Source organism: Neopsephotus bourkii, unplaced genomic scaffold (genome assembly GCF_033783945.1).
Source record: "Neopsephotus bourkii isolate Nb327-2 ecotype Australia unplaced genomic scaffold, CSIRO-AGI_Nbou_v1 NB_1792, whole genome shotgun sequence".
NCBI classification, from domain to species: Eukaryota; Metazoa; Chordata; class Aves; order Psittaciformes; family Psittacidae; genus Neopsephotus; species Neopsephotus bourkii.
This window is the reverse complement of record NW_026902266.1, coordinates 2656954-2681196: the sequence shown is the minus strand read 5'-3', so window position 1 is coordinate 2681196 and position 24243 is coordinate 2656954. Positions and strand designations below refer to the sequence as shown.

The 24243-nt window shown below is 44.7% G+C and overlaps 1 protein-coding gene across 6 annotated transcripts in view; it reads left to right on the top strand.

Annotated features, from left to right (window-relative positions):
- ACTN1 (actinin alpha 1) overlaps positions 1–24243 on the top strand; it is an 88255-nt gene that overhangs the window by 29516 nt on the left and 34496 nt on the right. For all 6 annotated transcript variants that reach the window (XM_061380367.1, XM_061380365.1, XM_061380362.1 and 3 more), the window contains exons 2-3: positions 11859–11973; positions 16954–17073. In XM_061380367.1, coding sequence (XP_061236351.1) covers positions 11859–11973; positions 16954–17073 — 235 coding nt within the window. The remainder of the gene's footprint in view (positions 1–11858; positions 11974–16953; positions 17074–24243) is intronic.

Below are 24243 nucleotides of genomic sequence, written 5' to 3'. Positions count from 1 at the left end.
CTTTCAGTATACAATTAAAAATAAGTCACAATACATACCTTTCCCCACAATCACAGGACACACAGACACTGATCTATCTATCTATCTATCTATCTGAAATTGTATTGCTCTTGAATGTTTCATGTGCTGGGTATTTAAACAGTAAATGAAAAATATTGAACCTATAGCTGTGCAAATGTGTCTGCCCACTTAAAAGTTGCAGCCTGGGAGGAGATATGCTTGTGGTCAGTTCCCAGTAATTCACTGAGGGACCTGATCATCCTGACACTGTTTCTCTGTGCACTGCTGGAGGCCTGCACATTCAATGGGACATGTAGTGGATGCACTGGTAAGCTTGTGCTAAAGTAGGGACCTACTTCATGCATGAGAAGGTGCAGATCTCAGCACCATCCCAATTATCTGTGTTGGCTTCACAGAGGTGACAGCAGTAAAAAGTGACTACAACTGCTGCTCTGTGTGTGTAAGTGAAAGGAATACATCTTAGGGGCAGAGAAGCGGATCTACCTTTTCATTGTCTCACTGTTGGTCTGTATTGCAGGTGTGGAGGTGGAAAGGAGAAGGGGCACCATGGTGGTCCCTGTTCAGTGTTCTCAAGGCTCAGTTAAATATTTTGCCTTCTAGAAGACGTTTACTGCTCATGTGGGTTAGCAGTGGGACTTTTTTTGCAGTGCCTTTATGTAAACATTCAATATCTTGCCTACACCCAGCTCAGTTCAGTCCTTTCACCCAACAATAGATGTGACATTCCCTGCTCTGATCTGACATTTTGTTTCCCTTTAGAATGGCTGATGGATCTCCTATCCAGCTCCCACACGGGCTCTTAATTATCTTATGTCTGAAAAGCAGCAACATCTTTTTTTCTCTGACTTCTGTGAAGCAATCCAATCACACTCACCCAAACAGCTGCAGCAATAATTTTTGTCACCCATCACTTACAAACATGCCCTTCAGTTCATGTCTCTCCAGTAGCACCCCTTTCTTCACCTTGTTAAATATAAGGTACTTGCCTTTGTGTTCAAGGCCATATTTTGCCTCTCCTATTTTTATCTCTCTGCAGTGCGATGTCAGCTCTCTCTTCTGCAAGCCCTGATGCCAACTGGCTGTTTGTTATGTTTTTAAACAAATGTTTTCTTGTTCTTGTTTGTGCTGCCTCTGTTGCTTAGGAGTAATCTGCTGTAGACTACCACAGTTCTGTTGTTTTACCTCCAATTAGGCTGCCAGGACCAAATGCATGGATCAAGCTACAGCAAACTGCATCATGGCAGCGCAGTGTAGCTTTTGGGAACAAGGTGATGGTACCAAACACTGGAGAGTTGAAGGGGATCGTTCCTGTGGTCTTGCGTAGGAGGCTTCTGTTCAGAAGCAGCTATGTAGTTTGTGGGGATTGTGAACTGTTTGTTGCTTGTTGCTTTGTTCAGGCAGGGCCAGTCTTTCTTTGGATTAAATCCTTCTTTGGTTTACTATGATCTTGGTAAAGAATGTGACAACAGGTAGGTTGTGGGTGTGCTGAGACCACTGCCAAGCACCCTGACTAACCCTGCCATGTTCTGGAATGCAATGTCTCCACTCTCACTTCTTGAGTCTCTTATTGAAAGTGCTTCAGAGCACAGAGCAGCTTTTCACCCTGTCTGTGTAGTCCCTAATACAATAAGATCCCTACCCATCTTCAGGGGCCCTTATTTCTTTGGTAGTACACATGCATCACAGTCATCTTGTTCCAGGAGCTGTTCTCTTACTTTTGGAAAATCCAGGATCAAGTGAATGATCTTAATAATTGCAGGCCTTGTTTACCGAGTGAATCTCTGGAGCTGGAAGTGATGCATTTCACAGCTGCAACTAAGATTGAGGGCTCTGAGCACTGACAACATATGGAGTCAGGGACAGTGATAATGGCCAAGGGGACAAATGTATTCAAAAGTCTTATTTTCTTCCTGTAAATTATAGCTAAGAGCTTGTGTCACCAGTGATGGGAGTGAAGGCCAAATGTGTAGCGCATCCGTGCCATGCAGCCTTCAGAAACTGCTGGATATAAGTACCTTTGTTCTTTGTTGGGGGCTTCATGCCAAACACTGCTTTGGAGTCCCTTTCTCACTTGAAAAGTGTCTATAGGTTCTTTTAGCGAGGACACTTGGCAACATCTTTTAGAAAACCAGTTATTTCAAGTTTTTTTCTGCCTTCTAGTCCTGCAGCCTGAAAAGCCCAGAGCAATGCTTTGTGCTGAATTTGTAGCATCATACTGAGCAGCGGGCAAATATATTGTTGTCTCGATTACCCAACCTGTTTACTTACCTCTGTATTTAGAAAGCTTTAATAAATTAAGTTGTAACATCCTCTTCCTCCCTTCACCTTCATCAGCAAAGTAAACAGCCAAAGAGCCACAGAAAAAGCAACACCTGTGAGTCCTCCCAGGAAGCTGAAGGAAGCAGCCCCTTAGGACAGCATTATGCAAGATGGACACAGAGGCTCCTGGTAGTCCCAAATGTCTCTGAACCTATACAGCAAAAGGGCTTTCAGCCAGATCAGCTCCTGCGCTGCTGGCTTTGTGGTCTTAGGATGGACTGATAGCCATCGTCCCCCGTTGTGTCCCCCCAGCCCCTTGAGAGCAGAAGCACAAGACGCATCTTCAGCAGAGGGGTTGTGTTAATGCCTGCCTGTGGAGCAGTGTGAATCTGCTGGAGGGGTGGCACTTCCCTGACCTGGTTTGGGTTGAAAGAAGTCCTGTTCTCTCAGACAAGCTAAGGCTGAAGCAGATCCATGTGTCCTGATCCATGTTGCAGTTCCAGATGTTCACTGTCTTCCCCTCCAACCTTTTCCTGGTAGCCAGTGGGTGACACCTTACCATGAAATCAGTACTGGTCTAGATAAACCCTCTGAGAATTTGACTAGGTGGCAAGATGGAGCATACAGGACTACCATCAGGGGCATAAGGCTGCTCATGAAGATTTTCGTCCTAGTGTCCTGGCCCAATCCTGCACGGAGCAGTTGGAGCTCAGCCTCCATGAATCAAACCACTTTCAGTGGTTTGTTGCCACTTTACAGTCTGTAAATACTTGCATTCTGGTGCTCAGCAAAATGATTTCTTCCAGTATATCTTCAAATGCTATAAAGCATTTGGGAAGCTCAGCATATAAAGTGCAGACACAAGCTCTGCTTAATTTTTGTTATGAGAGAGCTTGAAGTAAGTTGACATTTATGAGCTGATTTCATAGGATAGAGAAGAGCATAATGAAAAGTCTTACTCGTCTGAGCTGCACAGTGAGCTCTAAAAGACTACTTCTAGCTGGTTGATCTACTTGTACAGGGTTTTTCTGCATGCTTTTTGCATGTCTGAAGACTTCTTGTAAGTTCCTAGCTATTAGTGCTCCCTGGTAACTGGGATAAAGAGAGCTTGCACTCTGCTGATCTGAAATGCCAGTTGACTCATAGATTTTATAGTCAATAGCTTTCAAATGCCAGAGGCAGATTCTTCCTGAAATGGTGCAGCTCTGTAGCAGAAATGGAGTTAAAGGTTCCAGAGACACAAATGTAAAGAGCAAATATTTGCCATGTGTTGGACAGGAAGTATGCTGGATTGAGATTTCTGCCCTCACCACTTTAGCCTGTTGTTAGCTAATAAAAGAGATTGTTCTGACTCCAAAGCAGATGTTACCACACCAGTGGAAAACCAGTGTGGAAGGGATTCTGGCTTTTTCTTTTTTGTCCTGTCTTCCAGGAGAGGAAAACTAAAAAGTGTGCAAGACACTGAGAACTGTGTTCTACTGAACCAAAATGAAAACTCCTACACTGAATTTAGTTGTGATTCTTGCAAGTGATGTGCTGATTCACTGCCATCATCCAAAAGGATGCATTGACTGTTAGGGGGATTTATTTTCCTATGCAGCGTTTTCTCATTCCTCTGGACAAGGAGGCTTTGGAAGTGAACTCCACATTCCCACTGGGATCCAGCCTGGATTATGCTGTTACAACTAGGGCTGGGGCTGTTACTGCTGTGGTGTTGTTCTTATCCTCAACTGCTGAGATGGGTCATGAGAAGTGGTTAAGATGCAGTGAGTGAGCTCTGTGTTTCCAGGTTTCAGGGGCTGTGCTCTGGAGTTGTGAAATGCAAGTAAACTTACAATTTTCCTTTTCACCCTCAGTAATTCCTTACACAGACACCAAATGGTTCTTTAGGTGGATGCTGGTAACACGTAGTACGGTGTAATGATACCTCCCATTTTCAGGCTGCAGTGCTTCAGAAGCAGTGTGGGCTATGTTTTGTCTTTCAGCCAGCTTGGAGCTCAACAGCTGCAATTAAACCAGAAAAAGACATTAACACTGATGCTAGTGGTGCTAAACTGCTTTTGTGCAGCTGGTGCAATAGTGCTGTGTTTGTAACGATTCCTTCTGAATATCTGTTTAACTCCTTGGCCTTTCTAAGAGAACTGGACAGCTCCATTAGAAAGCAAAGCTTTTCATTCTGCAGCACTGGTCTTGTTGACCATCACACCTGTAAATCTTTAGAGGTCAGCTGCTGACAGTGTAACTCTTGAACACAAATCAAATTCTTTGAACCACTCCCATGTCCTGGAGAATGGGCTTGGAGAGTGAATGCTGAAATGCTTTTCCTCTTCCAAAATGTTAGGTGGCCTCAAGTGCAAAGCAATGTGCAGTAGAGGTATTTCAGGTTAGAAGATGAATTTGGAGGTTATGGCAAATGGTGGCTGATCTCTTAATTCAAGTTCAAACAAAAGGCACTTTGGATGGTTCCCTGGACTTGTGATGAGGACTGAGTAGAGGAACTCCAATCCTTAGAGCTCCTCTGTGGGGAAAGGACAGCTGTTTGTGAGGACTTTTGGGCATCCTAGCAGACATCCAAGTACACCAAGGAGTAAACCAAGAGGTGTAGTATACAGAGGTTAGGGCTGTAGGCCTGCACTTCCCCATCACAGCTGAAAACCACTAATACGTATGTGTATAAAGCTTCTGTCACTTGCAGCCTGTGGGCACAGGAACTATTCATTGGGCCAGGAGACCATGTTTTGGCTTATCTCATCACAATTGCACTTCATGAAGGGCCCTTTCAGCACCCAGCTTTCTTTCACTAGACTTGGTGTAATCTGTCTCGTCCAGCCATGGCCTTTCTTGTGCCAAGATGTTGACAGGATCCAGGATTACTTAGTAATTACTCCCTAATTAACTGAGAACCTCCTTGTCAGCTTCTAGCACAGCCTTGGGCAGGAAAAGAAACTGCAGCCAAGCCAGACTTTTGAGTCTGTGTTGAGTGTGGGGAGGGTGATGAGCAGCCTCCCAGCCAGGAGACCCCTGCAGTTCTTCCAAGTGTTTTAAGGTGTGAAAGGAAGATTTGGAGAAGGGGTGCCACAGAAACTGTCACCAGGAGGGGAAAAATCACATGAAACCCTGGGGTTTATTGCTGGTAATGAATTAGTGCTGAGTGCAGGGAAACTTTGACTGGATGGTTGAGACTTGTTTCATGGCTTTCAGTCCAAAAACTTCTGATTAATAAACTAATGATGGCCTAGTCTGTTCAAGGAGCAAGAGAGGTTTGTGGTGGCTGTGGGTCAGCATCCTCCTTATTTGATACAGTATATTCAGCTCCCGGACTACCAAGGTGGAAAGGATCCCACTTTGGGGCAGCTGAAACTGCTTTATTAGTAATTCTGTTGCTTGTAAAAAGCCATGTGTGCAGCAGTTTTCTGCCTGCTCTTAATAAACTATTGGTTATTAGCTGAGTGCCTCAGCCGTTGTTCCAGATAATTTCATTTAAATAAAATCCCCTGCAGCATGGAATCAGCTGTAGAGCTTGTTGCAAGGATTAGCAGGACCGTCTGAGCAGTCTTGTAGTGTATGGCGATGGAGCAAGGAGGCGCTGCGGGAAGTTTGCTGTTGGGGCGTGCAGGGAGCGCAGCCTGGCCATGCATTCAGAAGGCCCAGGTGCACTCCTCGAGCGCACAACGAGCAGGAGAGCAGCACTTGCAGCTGGGTAAACTGATTTTGTTTTCCAGCTGTGCATCATGTATTGTTTGAATAACCTGCTTGCTTTTCTGGTGGCTGGAAAGGGACTCTTCCTGTCAGTTCTCCTACAGCGCTAGGAGAAAGCCTGGGCTAGCACCCATAGCTTTCAGCCTGTTCAAGACCGCACTTTACAGAGCACATGTGCAAACAACATAAAACTACGCTACTGGTCTGAGATTTGTGTGCTAGCAGCACCATCCCCTTCTTAACAGGAGCCAGACCTTTGTGGACACATCTGAGCAGCAGAGCTGTGTTGAAATACTTGCTCAGAATTCACACAAGCAAGGAGAGTGCCTTAGTTGCTGCGGACACTGCCTCCCTTTGAGTGCAGTGGTGGTGTTTCGAAGAGGCCGTGCTTCGGTGAATTCTTTGTTTGCTTAGGCACAAACCTTTCTGCTGTCCAAAAAGAGGCAAGCAGCACTGCAGACTCAGTTATGGCTTCCTCAGGGCTGTTACACAAATATACCAGCCTTTTGGCTGTGTCAGAAAGTTTATACTCACCCATGGAAAGCAAGGCTGCATGGAAGAGTGATTTAGCAAGGAGGTAAGAGCATCTGGAAAGGTCAGATAAAGCTGAAATGTCACTGTCTCAGCCACAAAGAGATAAAACTGCCCCCCCCCCTTTATTTTTAATATCTGTCATTTATGTGGTTGTGGTAGCTTTGACATTTACATTGCTAAAATTGCTCAGCAGCTGAAGTGTGTTATGACTGTTTTTTTGAGGCAAAGATCTCCCTAGACCCACCCTGAGTGGTGTCATGGCATTGCTGCTTTCCAGGCAGAAGCACTCTTTGAACTTAAAAATGTCGATGTACTATCTTGCTTCCCCAGGTTTCAGGAGCATCACCTGAGCCGTTTTGGTACTAGCAGAAAGGTACTGAATTTGGAAAGGACAGTGTGAAGAAGAAGAGTTATTGGCTTTCCGGAACAAAAACAAAAGTTTGGGAAGTGCAAAAAATACCAGAGAGTACCTGTGTGCACACGTGTAATACAGGGAGAACCAAACGTAGGTTTGCAGTTGGGAGGACTGGGAGATAGCTGGAAGGAGCTAGCTGAAGATCATACCTATTTAGAGTTTTAGCTACAGGGCCTCCAGCAGTCACCTGGCTGTTGTTTGCAGTTAACTCATGCCTGGGCAAAGGTTAATAAAGTGAACTCTGAAGAAGCAGGGGCTCCCCATGTCATGTCAGTGAAAGGGGTGTGCATGCTTGTTAAAATAGGTATGCACATAGGCTTGTAGAGGTTGCCCCAGCAGTGACCCTGCCACATGCTGAGGCCACAGAACAGTTAATCATATTTACTTGCTTTTAGTAATGTTTGTTACTCTTTTTATCTGACAGGTTATATTGTGGTGTAGAATATGAAGGTCTACTGTTTGTACAGCAGCAGGACACAAATAGCAAGTGCTCATCTCAGTGCCAGGGATCTTGCTGATGAAGCTGGGATGTAATAAAAAGAAGCTACAAATCACAGCAGCGGGGCTGAGGGCAATGACCAGAAAGGTCTGCCTGTACACACAAACGCACACACACTCCTGCACTGTTGTCCTCCATTGTGAGCACCCAACAAGAGGCGGACCTGCAGGGGTGTCCTGGCAACCTGTTGTGTCCAAAAATGAAATTAAGACTACAGTATATGGAAAGATACAAGGGCCAAGAAACCCTGCTCTGTTTGCACCTGTTGTGAAGTTGCCATAGAAAATTTATGGTGTGAGGCTTGTGTGAAGAAAATCTAGTTGATGGTATGATTTTGTGCTATTATTTAACAGTAAATAGTTTTCCAGCTCTGTGAAATTTCCATAAGCCTCAAGATTAACAGAGCATTTGTTTCCTTCTCTTTGGGACAGGGAGTTAGAGGTAAGCAGGGGAGTAATCTCTAGGCTTCTGTGTCTGCAGGCAGCAAGGAGCACATCTGCTGCCTCAGAGGAGTGGGTTGAGCTCATCGCTGAGGAGACAGTGCTTCCCACCTGGCAGTGCATTTGTGCCCTCCCTCCGCATTGGGGTTCACGTTAACCTCACCCCAGCAAATACAGGTGGTTTGGTTTGGGTTTGGTTTTATTTCGACCGCTCCAGCCGGCAGCTCTCTCCACTTCCGAAAGCTTGTTTGCTGGTGACAGGCAGCACAGCACCCCAAGCCGAGCCGACTGCCATTGCTAGCAGTGACTCAGGGTGTGGGGAGGAGCAGCTGTGTTGCCCAGAAGGTGGATGGGGTGAGTGGGTGGCTTCAGTAGGTTTCCTAGAATAACAAAAGAGATCCTGTGCAGATGCTGAAGCCAAGGCAGTAAAAATGGTTCTAAACAAGACTGCCAGCATTGCAAGGCCCAGCAGACAGCAAAAATTTCAGCTCCCCCTTCTTCTGTTGATCCCCCCCAACTTTTCTGTTGCACTTCTCCAGCATTCTCCTATCTGTCTGTCAAATCTCCTTCTGATTTAGCACTTTGAAGTAAGAAGATAGTTTACTCTTGTGCAATGTATGCAGCTAATGCAACATACATCTGTTTTCTGATTATTATGTTTTGATGGATGTTGTTCTGGATTGGTCTGTGAAGCATATAGCTTGTGAATCCCAGTGCAGTTATTAAAAGCATTCATAATCCTGCTCCCTTGCAAAATGGCCTAATGCATCCACACTGGGTTGCTAGTTGTTGCTGTCCCCATATGCTGTTGTGCTACTTAAGGTATTATGCTTACTGGAATTTATCTAGGATCTGAAGGGTGCCTTGAGAAAATGTCTGCACACTGGGGGTTTGTCCAGTGGGAACAACATGTGCTCTATGACTTAGCCTTTCATGGTCTTGAAGGAAGGGTCCTTGAGGAGTCTTGTCCTTGAGGAGCTGAGGTGTCAGCTCTGCCACTGGTGGTTAGTGGCAGTGTTTTGCAGAGTTGTCTCACTTCAGCATGTCTGAGGCTGTCATGTGGTAAAGATGGCTCCAGCAGAGAAGCTGGAATGCTGGCTCTGGGACTTACTTTGCCACCAAGTCCTAGGTGACTTTTGCAGCATTAAGAACCTGACTGATCTGGTTGTTCTGCCAGGCTTTATAATAATGCAAAGTTTAGAAGTTTGTGGTTAGCTTTTAATTTCATCCGTGTTTCTTAAAAGTGTAGACCCAGTTGCCCACTTCAACCCTCAAAATGTGCAGAGATGCCAAGTTGAGCTATATCAGCATTATTGGTGATTTAAAGCAGAACTTCCTGATCGGTTTTGGTCTCATAGAAAGTAAAACTGAAATCGCTTCAAAGAAGTTATACAAGAAATAAAAGTGCAGCCCGTTGGCTTTTTTCTCAGTTCAATGCGGATTTCGTAATGTCACTCAGGGCCTGTCACTAGCTCTAGATATCCTGCTTTGTCTGCTTTCCAAATATGAGAGGTTCATGGGCATTCACCACCTTCCTGACATGACTTGTTCTCACGCTTTGATGTGTGCTGATGTAGTATTTGAAAACATCTCTGCTCTCATGTGGTCCTCTGGAGGTGTGAAGGAGCCTGGCTGCAGAAAGAAGCCAACTAAATGAACCTTTTCTCACATAATACAGAATAGGCAGTGGAAAGAAGAGAATGAGGTACTGCAGGATACAGGACCCAGTTTCCAATAAAACTGCTCTTTTTTGGAGGGAAAAAAACCTCAATGCACAACAAAAAAACACACACCACTTTTATTTCTCAGGGGAATAACAATAAAAAGCAATAAATGGTGCTTAATGACTTACTCTTTTTTTAAAGCTTCCAAATCTGGAAGGAAACTGGGCCATCTTGAAAAAAGAAATCCCAGACTTTCACAATACATGTATCCATCCAAAGAGCCATTGCCATGAAAGTGTTTACAGCTGCACTGTTACTCTGCTCTGTCCCACAGCCCCAGTGGAGAGGGAGGCCAGAGCACAGCAGTGGGAAGCTCAGCAGCTGTTGAGCAGTGCTTTTTCCAGTGAAGGATTCTGCTACGCTATCTGTAGTCACGTAAGCACAAACGCGAGCAGGTTAATAGAAGCAGCCCAGTTTCCAGACAAATAAGAAAAAGCCCTGGTGCTCTTTGCCATTTGGAATGATCTCTCTTTTGGAATCCTGTGCATGGTGTAAGCAGTGGTGAAGCATTTCTGAATTTCTGGCATGCCATCCCTCAGCATCAGCTGAGTCCTTTTCTAGCAGCCCAATATGGCATTGGTGCTGTGGTCTACTCCACCTTCCTGCTTAGCCCATGTATGCCAAATTCTCTTTTGCAGAGGCTTGTTAGACACTGCTGAACTGCCTCCATGCACTGCTGAGCAGAAGACTAACCTTACCCAAAGAAAGTAAACAGTTCTTTGCTGGGTCAGTGAGTTGAATTGGCTCTGGGAGCACATCTGGGAGAGGAAAAAAAGACCTCCTTTCCTTGTGGTAGCACTGAGCTTTTGAAGCTGCTTATTACTTGAGTCATTGAGGGGTTATCAGTTTGTACAAAGAAAAGGGTTCACTTGGTATACTGTTCAAACACTGTGAAACATTCATTAGCACTTGGGCAAACCTGTCTGCCTTAAAAGAGCCATCTGCTACCATCTACCCTTCAAACAGTACTTTTGTGTTAAAGACCTTCTGCATCTCCAGGTTGGACTCTGATTCACCTATTTAAGACCACGACAAGCTGTGCCGTTTGCTTCTTGTATTTTGGCTGTCAAGTGGTAGAATTTATTTTTCTCTTTCATACCCGTTCATGTGGTGCTCCTTCAAGACAGTCCCTACTACCACGCCTCTTGGATGAGATGGTCCCTTCCCTGTCAGTGTCCCACATGACCATGGTTTGTAACATGAGCTGATGGATTGCAACCACAAAAAATGTGTCTTGTCATCAGTTGCGGTGAAATTAATTTCTCTCATATGAGAGATCCTCTTATCCTGACCACTTGAGGTCAGAGGGTGTTTCCAGAAAGAGTTTTGTTTAGCCTAAATGCCTGTGGCTGCATTGTAGCTTGGGCATCAGTCCCTCCTGCACTTCAAACTCATGTTATTATTGTGGTGGTGGTGCATAATACTGCTAATTACAGAGTGGCTGTGATTTCTGTCATTGAGGTGGCTGCCATGATTTTTCTGCCAGAGGCTCTCGAACAGTAGGAGTTTGGAACTGCACTAGAGTATAGCATTGCTAAGTAATGGTTTACTTACATGCTTTCTAGGACCTGGACTTCTGCCAAGATGGGTGATAGCACTGTTATCCAGAAAACATGAACTCCTCTACATGATGGGCACAGTCACAAAGGGAAAGGAGGTCTGCTTAGAAGTGAGTCAGTGAGAACAGAGCCTGCAGAACAGACCCTACTGGGATGTAGTTTACGTGACTGAAGAGCTCGGTGCTCTGTCTCCCTGTGTCTAAGGGCTGCAGTGTTTGCTGGGGATGAAGTAGACCAGAGACAGCTGGTCACAGAAGAATGGTCCTTTTTTGTTCAAGTACCTGTCTAGAGATGAGTTCTGAAATGCTGTTTTCCTCTCTCCTTCATATAATGTTAAAATGGATCATCTAGCACCATTGGGGTCCCTAGCAATCTGAGCACTTAGCGTGCCTTAAAATCAGTTTCAAGGTATTCTAAACAAAACACAGAATGTAGGGACCTCTCCAGAAAATCAGACATGCTGGAGCCATGAACTGACTGTGTCTCTCAGACTCCATCTGTCACAGGAACACCCTGCAACTTCTTGGGATATTTAGGTACTCACACTTGTGCCCCACAAGGCCAAGGGCTGGAAAGATGATAACTGAACGAGCATTTGAATCTGTGTCATGGTGCCTAGCAGCACTGCTTTGGTTGTGAACTGTTGTTTGCCTTCCGGGAAGATTACTGACTGCTTTTTTTTCTTTGCCTCTCTTTCCTGTGTTTCAGACGTTTACAGCATGGTGTAATTCTCACCTCCGCAAGGCTGGGACGCAGATTGAGAACATAGAGGAAGATTTCAGGGATGGTCTTAAACTCATGTTACTTCTGGAAGTCATTTCAGGTGAGAGAGGTTCTGTGTGGTGCTCTCAAGTGTCCTGAGCATCTCCATTCTGAAATCTGTCCTCCCTCTTTCCTTTAGAATGGGGACAGCAAGAGCTGTAATGCTGCAGGTTTTGCTGGAATATAAAAACAGCTGCTTCCTAATTCAGAACAAATTTCTCCCTAACGAATATCTTGTCTCCAGCAGTGACCATTAGTGTGCTTTTGGAATGTACTCCAAGCCTCATGGGCTGTGCCGGCTGCCCACGGCATTCCTGTTCCTGCCTCTTGTCTTTCCTCTGCCCATCAGGAATGCACAGCCTCCTGTGAAGGCTCAGGCAACGGCTCTTACTGCTTGGCAGGGCTGACAAAGCAACTCTGGGAAGTGTGGGAATGTTGCACTGGCAAATCATACCAAAGCCACATGACAGTGGGAACAGGATAGAAGTTACTGGACGAGGAGAGTCAAACCAGTAAATCTTCTGTGTCATTCATTTCAGCTGTGACTCAAGTTTTCCTATTCTAGTTTCTGAGCTCAGTGTTCAAGCCTTCAGGGAAAAAAAACATCCCAAAGAAAAGCATAGTCCCACAAAACCCATTCTATAATGAAAACAGGGGCATGAATAAGTTAGGTCACATTTGTTTTCACTTCCTATCACTCGTCCCACTACTTGACAGAGAGGGATTATTTCATATAAGCAGTAATCCTTACTGATGTGCCAATAAAATAAAGTGGGATGCCTCTGATGTGGGAGGCATCGAGGGGGGATAAGAATGTATATATGAAACAGGGGTTGTGTGCTCACAGACTTCCTTTTGATAGCTTTTGAGCTGGTAATGGCAATCCAGTGACTTGCATGCCTGACCCTCTTGGTACATTTTCCAATAACGTTGCCATGATAGAAGCACTCAGACTGCCTGCCCTCTGTTCCTCCTTTCCTTTCGTTCTCTTCCCTTTCCCTTTGCCAGCTCCTGCAATGATGCAGTCATTATATGTGTTTTTCAGAATTTGTGAACACACGATAAAACCTCAGGGGGGTTGCCCATGCTGGTAGTTTGGAGGGATCAGAATTCAAAATATTATCCGGGCTTTGCAGCACATGCACTGCTTCTGCAGTGCTTGTAAGAAACAAGGTGCCAGAGTCCTAGTTCATTTCCTTGGCTTGGTCCTAAAGCAGGGGGTCTCATATTTCACACTTCTTGATTTCCTTGCCTCATCTCCCACTTTTCCTCTCATGTTGTCCCTTTATGAGCCCACTGGCAGGGATTGTCCAGACCCCTCTCAGTTTTGAAGCTGATGGCTTCCAAGTGCACTGGTGGTGTGGGCACAGCATTCCCCCATCCGCTGCACAGCGGCTCCATGCCTGCAGCCAGCCAATAGGTGGTCAGGGGGCAAAGGCATGGGGAGCAGCTGTGGGCTGCATCCCACCTGAGGCCATGGTCCTTTATGCACTAAGGGCTGAGCATCCTTTCCTTAGAGCCAGCAGAAGCTAGAACCATAATTCTCCTGAGGTACAGTGGTGAAAGAGGAGAAATATTGCATAGTTGCTTTTTCTGCATTTCATATCCATAATTGGTGGTTCCATTTCCACTTGTGAGCCCTGCTGCTCTTATGGATCCTTTTTCCAGCTGCTGGCCCTGTTAGTAGCCCTTTGGCCATAACTGGGGAAGCAGCAGCCCATTCTGGGAGCAGCATGTGTGTAAGGAGTCTCTTGTTGGTTGGCAAGGGCTCGCCTGTATGTTCCTACTCATCCCCTGCCAAAAGGGTGATGTTAGCCCTCCAGTTCCAGCTTCTGGCCTTTCCTTTTAGCTCTTGGCTCACTCCATGTCTTTCTCTTCCTGTATGCTAGGGGACTGCAGAGCTGCTTATGGGAATTTGGCATGTACAGGATTGCTCTGTATCAGGCTGATCCTTTCCTTTAGCATAGAGGGTGATGGCCATAAGAGTCTTCAGCAGCAAAAGCACTGGGCCAGGCTAGCCAAGGGCCATGTGGAGCCTGGCTCCTCTGCCTGGCTGGGGTGTGTGGGACTGAGGGAGTGCTGTCCTCCTCTACCCCCCTCCAGCAGTGGCTGCTGCTGGAAGAAGGATGGAGCCTGCACAGGGGAGCTGCTAGAGACGCTGGGGTGTGAGATGGACTATGCCCTGAAACAGGTCTCCCACAGCCCACGTCCTTGGGGACACATCGCTGCCAGGCAGCTAAGGCAGGTAGGAAGCTGTTTTCCCATCTGATTCGACATCCCTAAGTATGGGAAGCAGCTATGTCCTGCAAAAGAGGAGAGTGCCTCAGTTTTACTCAGCTTGGTACCTTCTTGTGGTGAGCTGTGCTGCTGATGGCTCCCCTTCCAGCCCAGCCAGAGCCCCTCGGTCCCCTAGATGTTGTGCAGTGGGAAAAGCTCCTCAGATAGTCCTGGGACTTCTTCATTCCAAGACCACTCCTGTTGGCCTCCATGGTGGGAGGTAACAGGTGGGCCTCCCCTTAGAAACTGCCCTTTCATTTTTTACTGCATGTGTTTCCTTCCCCTGACAAAGCCATTTTAAAAATAATGTACAAGGCATTAAAAGGCTAAGCTCACGTTTAGTCCTTCCAAAATAAAGTTATAAGGCCCCCCCACCCCTCCCCCAAGCAGAAGGAATGACTGAATATTTTCCTAAACAAATTTGCCGTAAACAACTATGCCACCGTGTCCTTCCACTGTTTGGCTTTTAAAGTGCAGCCTTGGGCTAGTACATGAGAACTGGAGAATGGGTGTAGACCATTCTCACTGTCTTAGCTGGGAGAAGTACTAAGAACTGAAGCAATGATGCAAATAGCTGAGAGTAGAACATGTTTCTAGCAGGCTTCCCTTTTAACAGCCTACATCATTAATAATGTATGGCATGGAAACAGATGATTTCTTTCTCTGGAAATCTACATCTGTAACAAAGTCCACACCTGAAGGAAATAGCCATTGGGTTTTGGGACTAGGTTCCCCCCAGAAATACTTTAGAACAAATATCCTATCGTGGTATTTGAGAGAGGGAGACTGCAGTTTTGCAGCCACCATCAATTGCTTGAGGATTGCATTTGTCAGAGGGAGCAGTCCCGCTCTCCTCAGCCCCAGAGAGAGCAGTTAGATGCTCTCCCTTGTGTTGGCCACGCGTATGTGCCCACAAGGTGAATTGGATCAGCTTGCTGTTCCAGCCGAAACCTAATCTCTCGTCTTTATTTTTCTTTTTAGAAGGCTAGTTACAGTCACATGAGCTGAAGGAAATGGTTATTTTTTACCTGGCTCAGCCCATTTGTTGGTGTTTGGCAGCATAGTTCTGCTTAAATCTATTGTGAAGCTGTATGTAAAAAGTCGTTATGACACTGCCACAGAAAATGCTTCCACTTTTATGCAGAACGATTAGCATTATCCAAATGGAAAAAGAAAGCAACATGCCATGACGTGTACTGGAGGCTCCATTAATGCTAAGGAGATTTTTTTTTAATCCTGCGATGGAGGTAGTGCCGTAAATAAATCTTTCTACTTAAATTGTCAGACATCAGTGTTTAATTTTGAAAGTGAATCTGGTTTTATCCTTAAGCTTGGGAGCTAATGACACCAGCCTGCTCTGAAACACTTTGAGAGGGTTTTCATTTCCAGACTTTTTTGTTTTGTTGGAGTATGGCTATGGAAAGAATCTGGGTTTCTCCCCTTTACCTTTTCCTCACTCCTTTGTTAGGAAAAAAACATGTGATTTTAGTATGAAAAAGAGTTCTTTGAAATGTACTTTCTCACTCTTCAACCTCAAATAAAGGTTTTGAGTCAGGCCACACTGACTTAAATGTTCAGGTTTGAGATGAAGCAGGAGACTTTTAGAACTGAATAGGTCAGGTGAGTAATTGCTTGCCTGGACTTGCCCATTTGATCTCTTTTTAATTATCTTATAACTTCTTTTCGAAGTGTAAAACCTGCTTGCATTTTGTTCCGGTCTTTTTGTATTCTGGAGCTTGTGATCTGAAAGCAGCTGTTCTGTCCATATTTTGGTGTTGTGTCACACACAGGTGGTTCCTGATGTCCCCTCTGATTATGTTTCTAGTAGAAGTTCCTTTGAAAAGTCCATTTGTTGGCCCAGGCTTCAATTTGCTTACTCTGCATGTTTGGTTAGTGTTAGTAAAGGCAGGTTGTGAGCATAGTTACTGGCAGCCTATCAGGAAGGGCATGACTATACTTAATGCAACTCTTCCCAGTGAATAAGGTTAAAAAAGCTCTTTTCCAAATCGTCCAGCTTTGTTCATGTCAGGAGCTGGCATTTGCCTACGACTTATTTCTATCAGGGACTTACCTCAGATCTATGCTGCTTCCTTCTCTCTGCCTCATAAACATTTAAAATGCATACCACTGTGTAAAAGACCATTGCATAGAGTTAGAAATACATCAATTGTAATGGAAAGGAGTTGAGATGACAGCTCTTACAGTTGCAAAGCCACTTGGCAAAGAAGTGATTTTATTTCCTGATATAGTCGGTTGTGGCTATTCAGTGAGGACACTGGAGAGAAAGGAGGTCTGTATCCTGGCTGGGAAAAAGAAGCAGCAAGATACAATATCACTCTCATATTTACAGGGAGTTCCAAGGAGGGATTTGCTTTGTAAAATGCTGAGGGTAGCTCCTAACCTGTCTTTGGGGAGAGGGAAGTTTTTGTCTTTTCCACTCAGCTTATCTGTGATTGATTAGGTGGTTAGTTCCACTGTCTAGCTTAGCGTGGTTTTCACCTCTGCTATAAACCTGTTGTGGAGAGGACTCAGTGCCAACAGTTCCTCTGTTATTAAGTTATCTGGGATGCAACAAAAAGATACTTTTCCATCTAATTCTTTCTGGGGTTACTTCACAGTGAGTGCTGTCCTGCATTCACTTTTGAGAAAGGATGCAGGGAGGTCTACCCTCTACCTGTCTGAGCAGCAGGAGCTACCAGTATGGGGAAACAGGAAAGAAAGGGTTTAGAACTGTTTTCTAATCTACATTTTTTTCTCTTATTAGGTGAACGTTTGGCTAAGCCGGAAAGAGGCAAAATGCGAGTGCACAAAATATCCAATGTGAACAAGGCCTTGGATTTCATTGCCAGCAAAGGAGTCAAACTTGTATCTATTGGAGCAGAAGGTAAAGAAACCAGCCAATTTGTCTAGGCCCAAGCTGTGCTGAGCTGTTGCCTTTCTCTCACGCCTGCATGTCATTTCCCTTTGTACCTCCCTAGCTCTACCACATCCTTGTAGAATAAGCCACAGAGGGAAATGTAGGATATAGTATGCCTTTACTCTGAATTTAAATCTCACCTTCACACCCAACTGCCAAACCTGAGTCCCACATGGGCTTCTTGGTCAGTTCCTCCTGATTTTCTTCTGGTTTTCATGAGTTAAGGAAAACATTGAGCAGTGGCAGAAATAAATTGAGTGGTTTCTTTCTCAAATCAAGAAAAGTCTCATCTGAAGCATAGCAGCTGCTTGTTGGAGAGCTGCTGGGGAAGATCCCCTATTGTGGTAGGATATCCCATGGGTCAAAGCTAAGTGCAATGCCCAGCACAAGTCAGGGACTCCAGAGGCTTCAATTTTCAGTGCTTCCAGGCTTCTTGTGCACCCCAGAAAGGTGGGTGCTCTGTCTGGAAGCCTGGGTATCGTGTAGAGACCACTGTGGGCAGCACCAGGGATGCCCCCAAGACGAACCTGTGGATCATGCAAATGGCAGGGAGTTGTGTAGGATTTTTGTCGTCTTAGGAAAGATGGTGGGTGTTTTGCAGGTATGTCACCCAAGATCCAGAAGGCTTGCAGGTTACTAAGATAGTTTGATCTTTTATAAACCTTAACCAGCTTGTCATCTTATCTTATCTGACACTTGTTTTCCTCTGCTCTGGACCTGTGTGTGAGTCCTGCCTATGTATTCCTGTTGTCACTGTTGCTGTGGAGACACTCTGCTTCTGTGGTATTTCTAGGTCTGTCTTTACAGTGACCACAGAAAAAGAAGGAGGTCTGTTATCTCCTTCTTACAGACGGAATTATGTGGTTTCTCCAGGGAAGCTCATGTCAGAGCCATGAAATAAGCCCATGGTACAGTTCTGGATGGGCATTTCTCCTCTGGGAGTCATGGGGCTGCAGGGCTGAGACCTGCCTGTTCTTAGCCCAGGAGATCAGAGCACTGTTGACTGTCCCCAGTTATGGCCTTTCAGGCACACTTTTGCAGGCATCTCCAAGACATGTGCCCATCCTGTGATCTGATCCACTTGTTCTGTGTCAGATCAGGCAGAATACCTCAGCCACAGCACGTGCTTATGTTTGCCTTACCAAGACCTTTACCTCAGCATACTGAGACTTGGGAACAATTTCAAACTAGTGTCTAGGGACATTGCAGATGCTACTTTATTTGGTATTAGGAGCAAAATGCAAGAGGTGAGTGGCTCAATGATATTGACATTTTGCATGCAAAACTTTTCTTCAGTTTTCTCAGCTTTCCCACAGGAGCAACCTGAGGGTGTTTCTGGCTCTGAGTACTCTATGTAGCACAAATGCACATCTAAGGTCGTTTTGTGCCCTTACAGAAAAGACTGATGCCATGTCTGATGCGGTAGTCTCTATCTATACGGGACCGTTTTTAAATTGGATCTGTAGCCAGAGGCCTTCTGCCCTAGGAAAATTCCTGCTGTCATTTGGTTCTTGGGCAGACATTTGGATTTTTCTGGGAGCCTGGAGCATGCATAAGGCCTGTCTTGCCTGCTCTATTCCCTTTTTTTATTTTCTGGTTCTGCTCTCCCCGGCACCAGTTTGCCTTTTCCTCTCCTTCCACTGGATTTTTGTTTTTTGCTCTCTGCTCCTGAACCAGCTGTGACTGTACCCTCACAGCACTTAGAAACCATTTACAAGTAAAATGGTTTGTGACCAAAGATCTCCCGGGCCCAATTGTTCAGTGTGTATTCATGGCAGTTACCCTGTTCAGAAACAGGCTGAGAGGTGCCATTCTGTGACAGAAGCCGTGATTTTTATCAGTCCGAAGAGTGAGCCTGACCTCCTCTGCCAAATGTTCCTGTCTTTCCTATGTCGTTGTGCCCATGCAGCTACATAGTGAACTCAATATGGGTTTCTTTATACCAGCAAAGGTAGTACAGAACTGAAGTTTGGAGTAAGGTTGGCTTTGATTTTTATGCTGAGCCCATGCTGTGATGACAGCTCAGGCCATGTAAATGTGATCACAGTAAGGGCTCCCCCATTCCAGCTTCTGCCTGTGCACCCAGGCCACTCTGGTTGCCACCAGGAAACATAACCTGCTGCAGAAGCTTCTGCCTGGTCCGCCCAGGTGCTTGGTGTACAGTAAACTATACACATCAGCCATAAAAATGGAATTTTACTTTGAAGAGCACAGCAGTAACTCTGTCCATGGAAGGGATTATAAACTTCCTGGAGCATGAATTTTAAGAGCTTACTTTCAGACTGTAAGAAGACATCATGCAGCAGCAAAGTAGAAGATAAAAGCAAATGAGGCAGACATACACTGAGACACCAAGAAAATGAGCTGTAAATGTCTCAAGCATGTTGGACTGATCTAGGAAGCTTCCCAGGTGGCTTTTCCCCCAGGGGATAAAACCACCATCCAGCAGCAGTGTGGTCGTACTGGCTGAGGCAGCACACTCCTTGCCTCGAAGTGGCTTTCTCTGTGCCTGGGCATCTGCTGGGAAGCAGGGCTCCATGTGAAGGGTCTGCAGCTCAGCTGTAGTTCTCTGTGTATGCTACACAAATGGCATTGGCCATCAGTGTCCTGGGTTGTTTGGTTTGGTTCTTCTGTTAAAAAATAAGCTCCAGAAAGCATCCCAAGGAGACTCTCAGATTAGCTTAAGCCTTGTGCAAACCTTGTGTTTAATCAGAGCTACAGCCATCAGAAAAGTTTTCATGGCATTTATCTTTCATTTCATCAAATAAAAATCCCTCTCAGCTGTTTACAAGCCTAGTTCTTCAGATGTGTCTCAGTAAAAGAGAACCAGAGTTGAAAAGGACTCCCTACACACAGTATGAGTGCAGGACAAATTCCATGTCCCCATTCAATGAAGGATGAACTAAGCAGGCAGAATAAGTAATAAGAGCTGCTTTTTACAACCGTCTTTGACTGTTAACAATTCAAGATGATTCTAAACATCTTTGTTAGCCAGAGTCCGTAGGATCAAAGCAGTTGTGGCATACAGCAGATCTGTGTAAATATGAATCAAGGAAGTCTCTTGGATGTTGAGGCTTCCAAAATATTTTTCATCTGCTTTTGAATCTCGCTGTCATCTGACACCTCAGAAGACTTCTTATGCTGTAATAGATTCCATACTATGGTGTAAAATGCTCCTGGGATTTAACAGATTGAATAGGTCAAGTATGTGACCCTAAGACTGTTTTATTTGCACCTCTAATCTACATAGAAGTTGTGGCTTTCTTAGACAGATGTGACTCAGTTCAGTATAAAGATAACTCTGAATTAACTGATCCCTATTTTCACCTTCACAAGTGAAAAGGAGAAATAAAGCTTAGAGATTTTAACAGTTGCAGAAATCCCATTTGAGCAAAGCATCTACTGAAGCACCAGGCAGAGCAAGCATACATTTGACAGGGGAAAGAGGGGAAAATAAGGTCTCTCCATGTCAGTGAGTGAAACATAGCATGTTCGTCCCTATCGCCTGCCTGCTCATAATTAGGGAGCCAAGATGCACACTCCCATCAACAGTGCCAGCCATCTGTCCTAAATCTGGTTGGACCGCCATTACCAACATGATTTCTAAAGACAGGGGCATGGATGGCCTATCCTATTTTATTTGGCTTTTGTTAGGATAAACAAAATGCAGACCAGCCTTTATTTTGTGTCACCACTGTTGCTCTGTGTCTCCAATTTCCAGATCATAATGCCATCCTGCAGTTGACCATGGGGTAACCAGAGGCTCTGCTCTCATGGGCAACTCAGGAGTAGCTAGGGAGAACACAGTTTCTGTGGCACAATCATGCAAGCTGGGTGGAAGCATGTTCACTGCTGCAAAAAGTTTCCTTCCAGTGGATGCAGATCCCTCACTAGCTTTAGCCAGCAAGTGATCCACCCCAGGCTGAATGTAAATCACATCAATAACGTGTGCTTGCTGCTGCTGTTCAGCAAACAGCTGCTGGTGGTGGAGTAAGTGCAGACAAGACTTGCAGAGGTCCTGCCTAGGAAGATCATTTGGAAGGCACAGTTAGGCAGAAGATACTGTTGAATATTAGCCTTTTAATATTTTAATTGCTCTCACATTACTGAGCCTTACTTATATCAGCAGGGAACAAACACAGTATCTTTAATTAAGCGTTAGGTTCTTCTAGCTTTGCAGTGTTATGTTCAACTTTTTAACAAGTCCTGTGGAGTCACTTTCTGTTCATCACCAGGAAGCAGAAAGCTTCCTGCAAACCTGTTTTGTAACCTTGTTTTTCACTTTTCTTTCTTGGCCATATTCCACTATATTAGAAAGAGACTGGCAGCAGCTGAAGGAATCCTAAAGGAAAAGGAGGTTGGCATTGGGGAATTCAGGGGTGGAAACCCAAGTGAGTGAGGGCCAAAGAACATATGGCCTTTCTGATCAGGCTTGCTGACTTTGTAACTGGGTTGCCAGAAGATTTTTAGCTCTAGAATTGAAAAATGCTTACCCACTTCTAACAGATAACAACAGTTTCGTTAGCTATTTAAAAAAGGGGGGAAAAAAGGGACTGGGGATGGTGTGGTTCATTAAGTGATCTGGGATGGATCACTCACTAATCTCACTCACATCAGTATCTGCTTGGTAGGTGGTGGGTTTTCTCTATGTCAAGAAAAAGTAAAATGATAGGTAGAACTGAAGTGGTGGAAATATTCTGGGCTTCTCCCATAGCAGCTTTGCTTTGGTTCACTGCTAAGGAAGAGTAAGAAATGGGAGCAGGGAGCACACATCTTCCTTTTTAAATGAATAATGCAGTGAAGAGAGCTGGGGGAGATGAGGTGCTTTCCACCTTAACTCCAGCAGCTAACTTTAAAACCTGAATTTGAGAGCTTGACCTGAGCATAGTGCTGAGTTCTAATGCCACATTAGCAACTTAACGCCATCTGGTTTTTTGTAAGCATCTTGACCTTTATTTCCAATTAAAATCTGTGGAATAGGAACATTAATTACCTGTTCCAGCTCACTGATTGATTTATTAGTGTTCATAAAGCACATTTCAACATTAAAGTATTGCCATCAGATTTTAATCTAGTCCATTAAAATAAAGAGCTCAATTTAGTTGCGGATCTTAAATATATCCTAGGTTCCTCCTGCCAACTGCTCTGCTTTTTACAAGCATTGGGGGTTTTTGATTTTCTGTAATCCCCACAAAGATATATCATGAACAAAGCAAACAAGCTGAAAACATGGATGCTTTCTTTTTGTATTTTAGCTGCAGCATCTTGGATATTTCTAACGATAGTAAAGGTTTTCTTTTAAGTTAATTATGGTGCTTTATTGAAGGGGTGAAGAATGCAAAAAGTGCAGAACCAAATATACTTGCCATCACATTATATTTTCTTGCATCAGCCTAGCAGATCACCCAAAAATACCTGTAAAAATTATTTTGTGATAGAACTGTCAACAGACAAGCACTTTTTTTTTCATGCCAGTACGAACAGCTGTAGTTCCTTTGTACTGCAGTGAAAAGTTGTTGGCTATTTAATTCTGGGCACACTGATGCCCCACCAAGATAAGTACAAGTGTGTACTCTTCAGGTGCAGAGCAGAGTGGACACAGCGGTTTACTGCAGTAGAACAAGGTGGCATGTCTTATTTTCTGCCTTTTAAATCTGTAAATCCCTCATGCAAATGTATGTCAAAGCACAGCAGAGATTATCCTTCTAATCTACACTGGAAGCTACACTGTGTGTGTCACTAAATCACAGGCTTTCCAGAGTTTGGACCAGATGGACACAGTTTCTCAACTGTTGTCTTTAGGGTGTGTGCTGCTTGTTGGCTTGAATACACTGGGGTTCACATTTTGAGAATTTTTCATAATACAAGAACCATTTTTTTAATGGCTGTAAAGGAAGACTTTAAATATTGTTGCTTTTGTGACAGGATTCAGACAGGTGGCAGTTGCCTATACAGCAAATTTCTGCTTGCCACCACCCAGCATGATGTGTTCCCACTGGGCAGCTTTATGGAAGCAGCAGCACAGAGTACAGCTACAGGAGTACAAAAATGGCTTCTGGTAGCCTTGTTAGGACTTGAATTGTTCTACCTCCAAACAGTAGGTTAACTCAAACCCTTTTCTTACTGAAGATACCCTAGTAACTTGTCAAGTTGTTTGCGAGAGATCCGTCTGCCATGCAGGAACCTGCTAGGGAATGAGTAGGAGAAGGCACCTCAGCTAGTTTCATTACACAAAAAAGTTAAGGCTGTAGATTCTGTCACGTGTATATATAGTCTGTGTGGGAGTTTTGTACATGTTGAGGATCAGCACTTGAGGCACAGCTGCTCCCTGTTTGGACTTTTTGGTGCTAATCTACACATGGCAGAAGGCCTTTCTGGGCCAGCATCTCCCCAACACCTCCCCTCAGAACCCTGATCCTCCATCCTAAACATCACCACCTCACACATGCAAGTGGTTGCTTTCTAAAGGCTATGGGTTGTTGACCCTTGCCTATTTACACTGCAGAGTCTACTAAGCAATAAAGCACAATCTGCTTAACATCTTAGTTTATGTTACGGTCTGCTCAGGCAGACCAGCATGGGTCTTTGCTTCCTTTCTAAGCAGGAAGCATGTATTTTGAGGAATGCTCTGTTGTGTCTTTTGGTAATTATATGACTGAAAGAAGTCCTATACAGGCAGTCTGGCATATGTTTGAAACATTTTGAAATCAAAATGTTGATGTTTCTTGGGGTTTTTGGTGATATATTCTTCACGGGACAGCATCAGCTGTCAGAGCCCATCTGCAGTGGGGAGTCTCAGTGGTTCTTTGGTATAATTACACTGGGGGTCTTACACAGGTGACTTAGAGTAGGCATATTAGGGTAAGAGAGGAAGACTTTTCTTTTTCCCAGTTTGGCTTCTATGGCTTCAAAGTGATTGGAATTAAACCTGAACAAGGTGGTTTTAGGCCTCTGTAGGGAATTACACTGATCAAAATTGGTCCTTATTCCTGGTCTTTTAGATCAGCAGTGTCTGTTTTATGGTGGTATACTGCAACAGAACCAGTGTGCTCACTGGGTACTGCTGGGCAAGACTGTGCTGTACCGGCAGAGCATCTGGGGAGGCAGGGAAGAATTGGAATTCCAGTTTTCAGCTGG